At 31.2% G+C, this 10,152-nt stretch overlaps 1 protein-coding gene across 6 annotated transcripts in view; it reads right to left on the bottom strand.

The window, feature by feature from the left end:
- Positions 1-3,598: 3,598 nt before the first annotated feature.
- Positions 3,599-10,152, bottom strand: part of PCLO (piccolo presynaptic cytomatrix protein) — a 378,475-nt gene continuing 371,921 nt past the window's right edge. For all 6 annotated transcript variants that reach the window (XM_088797783.1, XM_088797785.1, XM_088797786.1 and 3 more), the window contains one exon: positions 3,599-8,364. In XM_088797783.1, coding sequence (XP_088653909.1) covers positions 8,224-8,364 — 141 coding nt within the window. In that variant the 3' untranslated portion in view covers positions 3,599-8,223. The remainder of the gene's footprint in view (positions 8,365-10,152) is intronic.

The raw sequence follows: 10,152 nt of genomic DNA, 5'->3' as shown, positions 1-10,152 counted from the left end.
CTCCTAGTCTACATGTTTCAACAGTTTTTCTGATGCCTGTATCTAGGAGTGGAATTATTGAGGTGCAAGGTATGGAAATTTTCAACAATACAAGGTAATTTCAAACTATTTATAAAGTGGTTGTATCAATTTACACTTACATCAATTGATATTTACATGGGAATTCCATTTCTTACCTATGTGCATATTATATATCACTTTAAACTAGAATTACCCTGAAAACCAATGAGGTTGAGCATCTGTTTACATGTTTATTAACCATTTGGATTTCTTCTCATCTAAAGTATCTGTTCAAGTATTTTTCCTATATTTCCATTACATTGCTTTTCTTTTTCGTCTGATTTGTGTTATGTATTTTTTACACTAGTCTTTTTGTTTGTTTGTTTTATGTAGCAAATGTCTTTTTTTGTTTTTGCTTTGCTTACCAACTTCTTTATGGTGTCTGAGAAGAGAAGTCTTTATTTTTATGTAGTTGAATTTACCAGTTTTTATTTTTGGTATGTCTTGTTCAAGAAATCTTTTCCTCCACCAAGTTTATGAAGTAGTTTTCCTATACTATCTTCTAAATGTTTTATAAATTTCTCTTTCACATTTAGGTCTTAAATTGTATGGAATTTGTCTTTGCAACTTGTGTGAAACAGGGTCCTATATCACATTTTTTCAAGTGGTTACCCAGTTGACCCATGGTACTTAATTGAAAGTTCATGCTTTTCTTTTGCAGATCTACTTTATCTCCTGTGTTATGTATTAAGTGTCCATTCATGTGTAGATCTGCTAGTCTCATTATTTTGTTCCATTGTTCAATTTATCTATTCTGCATCAGTACTGTACTCTTAATTTCTGTACCTTTATAGTAACTATTAATGTCTGTAAGGAAATATTCTTATATCTTGTTCTTCCTTTTTAGGTATGCTATTTTGGCCCTTTGTACTTTGACATAAATTTTATAATCAGTTTATTATACTTCACATATATTAAAAATAATTGTATTGAATCGAGGGATTCATAATTTGGGAAGATTAACTACCACTACAATGTACAATTTTTCAATCAATAAAGATTGCACTTAAGTCTTATGTAATATCTTCATAAAATTTTATTATTTTCTTTGTAGATTTTCTTTGTATCTTCTTTGTTAATTTATTCCTAGCCATTTCATAATTTGGATGCTAGTAAAAATCATGTCTTGAAATGTTAATTTTCTGTTACTTGTTCAGATTCAGAGAATGCATTTATCTCTGTGTAGTTTCTATAATAGTAAACTTGACACATTCTCTTATATTGTCTAAAACAAATTGGTTGTGATTGATTTTCTACGCACAAAGACATATAATCTAAAAAATAATTATAGCTGTTTTCTATTTTCTTCTCTTCCACTTCTTACTCCTTTATTTGTATTTTTTTTATTTATCTATTTTTTTGTCTTGCCTTGACACAATGGCTGGAAACTATGGAAAAGGTATTGAAAAGAATGGTGATAATAGGCATACTTGCCTTGTTTTGGTCTCAAAAGAAAAGCTTTCAATCCTTTTACCAACAAGATTTTTTTTTTTCTTTTGTTAAATAAAATTCATCAGATTTAAAAAAAGAAATACTCTTCCATTCCAAGTGTGCTAGTATAAAGTTTTTGTTATGAATAGATTTTGAATTTTATCATATTTTTCCCAACTTATGATTTTTATACTTCAATGTATTAAAGTACTTGATTTCATTAATTTGTTTTCCAACATTGAAATAATGTGTAACTGGGATAATTTAACTTGGTCATGATTCTCATTATTTTTATACATTGCTAGATTGGGTTTGTCAAGTTTTGGTTTTGGATTTTGGCATCTATGTTAATTTCTCATATTTGATAAGAGTTACTTGAACTTCTTTCTTGTTTGATTGCCACGACTTTGTTAATTTTATTGACTTTTTCAAAGAATCAAATTGTTGGAAGGTCACGTTTTAATTAAATAATCCATGAAAATATTTCTTAATTTTTCACAAATAATATAAATTATAATAAAAAATAAAGTTAAAAATTAAATTTAAAATGAAAATGTATTTGGAGTTGTCAGTCAAACAGATAGCAAAATACTCAACATTTTTGCCATTATAATTTTATTATTACTTTTTAATGGAAAATATTTTGATTCAATTTCCTACAAAAACTTTAAACTGCAATTGTGTGGCATTTTCAGCTCTTAAATGTCTAGAAAATAGTCAAAAAGTCAAACTCATTAATCATTTCTCTAATTTCAACCTTTTAGATCTGGCATTATCTTCAAAAAATACTTCACCTAAGAATGATCTTAAAAGTTTACCATAGGCATATTAGATACTTCACTTGATTCTACTCTTGATCTTAGCCAAAAGGCTGAGAAGCAATAACAGATAAAAGTTGATCAATCAGTATCAATACATTCCTAAATTTAATTGTTTTATAGAGATAAATATAAAATTAAAAATTCAGGTTAAATAGATCTCTTCTACTGTTTTAAGGCTAAAGAGATAATATATAACTTCCTTGCCATGAAAAAAAAAAAATCAAAGAATTTAAGAAACATGCAAGACCACACAAAGATGTTCCCACTGGCCCAAACTGGTAAATTTGAGCATGAATAAGAATAACAGCTTCAATGAATCAAAACCTATCAAATTTGCTTCAATCCTTGAGTTCACAATGATACAAAAAAATTAAAACAAAAATTAGTTGGTCTTCTTTGGAGGATGATAGGGAACCATTTATTATTTCAAAAAATAGGTAGAAGAAAATTTTCCATCTTTGTCTGCCTTTACCCTAAGTTTCCTATAAAAACTATACCACTGGCTAATCACATATTGGTTGAGGGGAAGTTTATTTTTTTTAAACGTATTCCAAGAAGAAATGATGACTGACTTAGAATATCACCATTTTATAACATCTAGTTAATTAATGGATCTATTGTAGGCATTGAACACCATTGGCTGTAAACAGAAGAAAATGAGAGACATCAGACATTATGTGCTTTCTAATGGAAGAATGCAAGCTGTGACGAGATTGAATATGAATCAGGTCGAATCTATAGAGCAAAAGATCAAATTACAGGCAATATACAGGCAGAGGAACATGATAACTACACTCTGAGTATGCGATCAGCAAAATACAGAGTTTGAGGAATCCCACAGGTAGAAATACCACGATTCTTCAAAAACTAAGCTTCACTGAAAAGGAACGGGTGGGAGGACAATATATAGATTAGAAAAAGCTTAGAAAGCATATTCAAAATAAGACAGAAAAACTACACTAATATTTATTAGACAGATGTCAGTGACAAACCAGGAAATAATTATAAATATCATGATAATGGTTACATTAAGGGGCTGGAAGGGAGTTGTAATAAGAATGGATTAAATAGAGGTCTTCTGAGATAGTGGACTGAGTTCAATTTCTTCATCTGGGTTGTGGTTACATTTGTTTCATTGTTTCTGTATCTCTGCTGTGTTAAAATATGTTTTTTAAACTGGGTCAGCGAATGCATTTAGGATATAATTTTCACAGAAAATGTTCCAAATAGTTCTATTTCTATATTAAATATCAAATTATCAAGTTGATAAACACAAGGAGTCAAAGTTGATATTTTCAATATTTATTAGTAAGGCTGAGGCAGCAGCCTTTAAACAGCACGATTTGCATAAGTTATCAAGATACATCTTGTATATAACCACAAAATCAAGACATATTTTTACATAGAGTAAAACTCAAGACAGATTTACAAGCATTTTTAAATACAATTCTCATGTATTTCAGTTCAATTTATTCAACCTTTAGCCCAAGAATTTGTATTTGTTCATTAGATTTTCCAGAGAGATTTGGGTAGAACAGGAAACAAAAATACATTAGCAAATCACCAACATGGCATGCAACGTATAGTTAGAAACAAGACATATCTCCAAGTACTTAATTTTTTATTTTGAAATCAATTTTATTAGGTTTTTATTTTTTTTTAGACAAGATTTTTTTTTTCCCTTTAACATCAGATGTGTTTTTGTTAGGATATCAGCACACACATTAATTGGTAGTAGGAGCACCTGGTCACATCACCAACAGATACATAGACACAATCAAACAATATTCACATGCTGAATGCCAAATGAAATTAATAATTCAACTTTGTCTATTTTACCAAATGTATTGTTATATACAGAGTAACCGGTTAAGAAAATGCTCTCAATCTATCTATCAAGATAAGGAACCATTTGATTAAGTGATTTTCATTTAATGGGTATTTTTATAAATAACAACAACATGGAACATACAGAAAACATCAATGTGTCATATTCAATGAGAAAATCTATTTCACTCATTCATTCTTGTATTACATCAAAGGCAAGTATTTATTAAAGAGACAGCTCATAATTATTCTTTGAGCTTTCTTTCACTTCCATCTCAAGCTCAAAAAGAGGGAAAATCACTCTGTCACACTTAGAGTTATAAACACATATAGTTGTAGTCAGCTGCTTTTGGAATATTAGACATTGCAGCAATGAAAATAAGTTTTTAAAAATATTGTTAGTTATGATTTAAATAATAAAGTAAAAAAATACTATAAACATCTTTATGATATCTTAATGAAATAAAACATTGATGAAATAATTTCTAATAAATTGGGCACAATATAGTATATTTGCTAAATTTTAATTTATTTCACATTACCACCAATCTAGTATCATTACTGCTATCACCACTATCATCACAACCATTCCTATAATAAGAATCAATATCAGCTGGTTACCAGCCATAATAGTCCCACAATATGACTATTTCAATGAGTGTGATCCACAAAATTAATTCCACTGATATGCTGAAAATCTGCATTTATTAGTGTGATTAATTACAATATGGGCAACATTAAGGAGCAAAGATAATCACTGCCCCTTAGTCTTGGATACCATTCTTTTAAACTGAAATCATAAATAAAGAGTTCAGAGTCACCAAAAATCTCCTTAATCTTGAATAAAAACAGGGAAAACACAAACTTCTTACAACTAGTGTTATCTATGTCTATGATGACCATCTGTAAATCCCTTTTTTTGTGTGAAAATTCACTCTGTGCTTTTGCTTCTACAGCTAAAAGTTTTTTCAGGACCAAATTTTAATCCAAGAAGTAATTTCAGTCGTTGATGACTAAATGAAACTGGAAAAAATTAATATGCTTTTCAAGGTGTAAGTGATGTAACTGGACAAATCACATGTTACTTAGAAATTACAAACTTTGTCACTATTAGGATTAAAAAAAGCTAAAGCCAATAAAATAAAAATAAAATAAAAAGTGAAAAATTAGGTGCTGTGATATATACAAAAAAAGTAAAAAAACACCAAGAGCCCTATTTGCCATTAAAAAGCAACACTTTTGTTGTAAGAAGGATAATCGACATCATTCAGAAGAAGTGCATTCGTATGAGGATCAGTGTTGCATAGAACAATTCCAGCACAACCTAGGAATTTGGTTAGCTGCACACTTGGCACACTTTGGCAGGATCTTATGCTTTCTGAAGGGGAATGCTGGTGCACAAAAAGAAGCCCTGTTGTTAACGCTCTTGATTGACCTGGCCTCATCATCCGTTCCTTGGAACAGAGGGTCACCAATAATGGGAAGACTACTACTCTGTTAGGTCAAATAGCTACAAAGGGATTATTTGTGTTTGGGTGGCACCTCCATTTGTATTATTTTAAAAGAAATTGCAAATAGATGAAGTAAACTAACTGGGCATACAACTTCTCATGCATACCTCTGAATGTAAGTGGCTGCAGGAGAGGACCTAAGGTGAGCCAGAGTTTCTTTTTTAAGGGAAAATAGCAGAGCCTTTTTATATCAGAAGGAGATCTTCTAAACCCTTTTCTTCCCTGCTTATGAGTAATGATTATAAGCTTCCTAAAGTGCTAACTTCTGCTGGAAATATCCATGACAACCAGTGACAGATCTAGTTGCCTTTAAAAACAAAATCCTAACAATATCAAATCTTTAGTGATCCCCTCCCTGCATGCTCATTTTAAAGAAATGTCAGTGGTAAACGATACTGCATTATCAGGGGAGGAAAGATAAAAAAATAGAGGGAAGAATAAGTGACTGTTAACTTTCTTAGATTGGGGAAGAGTTAATTTGTATATTTTAATGAATATAATAAAGATATATAACCTGGGATTAATTTTAAAATATTTTATTTTTAATGTTTTATATTTAATCAATTCCTCTCAAATTTAAAGTATGTTTTTTCTTTAAAAATTAGAAAATTTAAAATCCAACCAATACAGTATATTTGAAGATAATTTCTCTAAACTCACTAAAACGTCATCCTTGAATAGAGAAATGGCTTTTAAACTCAGAATGCAATTTAATTAAATTTTGGTTAGAATATGGGAATAGGATTAGATCAGTATGAAATGAAATGATTCATTTCATTTATATGTAATAACACAATTTACAAATCATTTATATTTAATTCTTCATCTTTTTCAGATTAAATGAAAATTTATATTTTAAAGAAAAAAAATAGTTTTGGAGCTAATGTACTGAATTTATTCATGTCAATGTGTGCCATTGGTTTGGAGGATGCTTTTTGCATATAAACTTTGAAAAATAAAAAGCTGCATAATAATTATTCCTCACTTATGTGTGTAAAAGTATACCTGGAAATGTGCTTTCATTTTCTATCATAAATCACTTAGTTTGATCATCCCAACATCCCATTAGGAAGGCTGGGAATACATAATTATTTTTATCTTACAAAGAAGAACATGGGAGAAAATGAGTTTCAGTGACATGTGCAAGGTGACACAGTCAGTGGCAGAACCAAGACTCAAAGCCAGGCTTTTATACCCAGCTGAGTGTGTTTCCTGCAACTCCAAGTCCCGTCTCGTATTAATGTTGTTGGTTTATGGAGAAGAGGATGCTTCAGTGTAATGACTTAGATACTGGCCCTTTTGTTTTACACTATTAAAATAGTTCAATTATGTTGTAACTTCTATATAATGTTGACTTTTCACCTATTTTCCCAACAGGGATGCACTTGATCACCATGATTTTGTCACTAAAGGGGGAAAATGGAGCACCAGAGCAAACTTGACTCAGGTGTCAGGGTTTTCATTATATAATCAGTTAATGTGTTAAGGAAAAAAAAAAAACCAAAACATAATGGAAGAGCGGGAAATAACACCAATTTAATTAAACCATGTCACAGATTAATAGAATTTGTTTGCCAGAAGAAATTCTCTTTGTCAATACATCACTCAAGAGAAAGGAAATATGTGGGATAATACATTCATTTGAAATTCCACAAAGAACAAGTTGTCATGCTTCTTAGAACATACCAATTTAGTCTATGTCCTTTGGTATGTAGATTGAAAATATCTTGGTTTAAGAATAAGTCATGGAGAATTTGATTTTTTTCAACCAAGGTTCCAATATGTTGTGGGACAACTTTTTTTGTTGTTTTTTTTTTGGTTAGCCAGTTATGGCTTTATTTGTAGATAAATGTAATTCTATTTCTACTTAGTTTTATCTTCACTCCACATTATTTCAAATGGTATAAATGTGCTTTTACAACATGGATTCCAAAATTAGTGGTGTTCACCCTTGTAATATTTAGACACTGAGAAAACCTGTACAATATGGTCTAAAAGCCATGATTTCTAAATCTTCAGTTCCTTTTTTCCCTGTGACCAGAACTACTTACTTCTATTTTTGGACACATATTGTACGTGTCAAAATCTCAAAACAGTAAGTTGTCTGAGAGGATAAGATGAAGAAGAAAGATTTTTGGACTTTTGAAAACATGTTTGTTACATTGGTTCTTTCCTTTCAACCTTTGAAAGGATTACCTACACAAAGGATTACTTTTGTCTGCATTAGAAACTATATTAATCTTTGAGCTTCTGTCTTTAGCTCTACAACTCTGCTCAAAGATTTTTGCATTAAGTAATCAAAATTTTTCTCAATGCTTTTCTTGATAGAGGCAAGAAGTCCAAGGTCTCAGAGTTCCTTTTTTTCCCCCGATCTTAGGTATATGAACTTTTTCATTTGAGTTTCTTCCCGTGTTCCACAATAATACATTTACAAGCCTTTAAGTATGTTTTTGCCTGTTTTTCCTCTTCTCATGTTTACCACTGAAAACATAGCTTAGTACAATACTATCCAACTATAGTCTTGATTTGAGATTATTTACAGCAGTTTCTATACAATGAGCAGACATATTTCTTCAATGGGTTTGAGTAGGACTGACCAAAAGTTTGTGCCAGTTGACTATTCTTTTCCTGAGATCCACTTTGTCAAGCCAGATACAGGCTTCACCAATCAAGGTCTTTTTCATAAACTTCCCTCCATTGGAGAAAAGTAAAATCTAGAAAAAAGAGCCAAAATTGTGTATACATGTGTATATTTTTTTCAAATTTTTTAAAGGACAATTGATCATCCAAGAAATAACAGAAACAAGAAACGGTGAGGGTGAGAGGAAGTAGAAGGCATACTTGTTAGAGAACTAATAATAAGGATGTCCTCAAAAGGTTTGCATATTAATTAATTCACACCAACATTTCCAAAAGGAAAAGACACATCCTGAAGGATATAATTCTAGATAAGATATGTATTCCTAGCCAGTTCTAACCACTATGCTTAAACTGGTGGAATGTTTTACAAAAGAATTTTGCTAGAGACAGTTTTACTAGTTTATGCAATATTAACTAAAATACAAAATTATTTGACTGTTGAATAAATAAGTAAGTTCACAAGGCACATAGAACATACATTGATTTTATTTAGCATTCAATTTACTGGTGATTTTACTAGAGTATGCACTTCCAAAGTGGTTTCTTGTCATATGTGAGACTTATAATTGAAATTCCGTAGGATCTTAGACTCAAGAATTTTTTTTCTTTTCTTTTAGAAATGAGTTGAAAGAAAGGTAGAGAACATTAGGTGTAGTTAACCATTCATTAATCCTTGACAATTCTCTCTCTCTCTCTCTCTCTCTCTCTCTCTCTCTCTCTCTCTCTCTCTCTCTCTTTCTCTCCCTCCATCCCTCACTCCATCCCTCCATCTTTCATTTCAGATCTTCTTCAGAAAACATTCTTTACTCCTGGCTGAAATTTTACTTTTATGTTTCTGACTTCAAAAATCCACATTTCCAGTTATGACTATCTCTTTTGGACTCTGGTTTAGAGATTTCAAATGGCATTGTATATTTTTACTTGGATCCTGCCTTCTACTCAAATTTATCACATTACAGAAAACTCGATCTTTATCCCTCGCAGTCCCTTCTCTAACTAGTTAATCGCTGCGAATGACACATGTTCACACAGACTGCAAAGTCTCCTTTAACATTTTTTTATTCTCTTCCACACTAATGTAAGTTAATCCTCTCAATGCAGTTTCTGTTTTTAATTATCTCTCATTTTTCTTTGTTAACATCTCTTATGTTTGTGTCTAGTGCAGGCCTTTATTTTAAGTGCCAGTACTATGGTCTTCCCATATTTTTTCAATTCTTTCCTTCCACCTCCTTTTCCTCTTTCATTCTTTATTTCTAAGTCTACTGAAGACATACTATGTACAAGCATCATATTAGGCTGTGGAACAAAAAGCAATGAAAATCAGGCATTGCCCTAGAGAAGCTAATAGTACATATATAAGCAATGACAGGAACATATATAAATTATTGTACAAGACAGGTTGGGATAAGCAAAATGTTACATCAATACGATGTGATAAATTACATCTAGGTTCATCAGTAAAGGGCTGAGTTGACATTGAAAGATGTGGAGTACTGTGAGGATGAAGAGAGATAGAGAAGAGTACTGAAGGGGAGGAAAAACATGAGCAAAGGATTGGAGGCTTAACCCGATTTGAAAAGATTCTGGTGTGACTGAAGCATAGTGTGCGGAAAGGTATACAAGGAGATGAGATTAAATAAATCAATACAATTAGGAGTCACCTTAGAGGACTCTGAATGAGTCAGGATAATGAGTCATTGAGGGGCTTTAATGTAACCTAGCCAGTGTTTTTAAAAGATACCTCTGTCATCAGTATGATGAAATGAATTCAAAGGGTAAGACATTGATGGCATGTAGGCCAGGTATAGTGCTGAAATGATTTGAGTAACAAAGAGGAGGACCCAAAGAGGATTAGTGGCTTT

Source organism: Rhinolophus sinicus, chromosome 4, assembly GCF_057876585.1.
Source record: "Rhinolophus sinicus isolate RSI-liver-muscle chromosome 4, RSI-T2T, whole genome shotgun sequence".
Taxonomy (NCBI): domain Eukaryota; kingdom Metazoa; phylum Chordata; class Mammalia; order Chiroptera; family Rhinolophidae; genus Rhinolophus; species Rhinolophus sinicus.
This window is presented reverse-complemented; position numbering and strand designations above follow the sequence as displayed.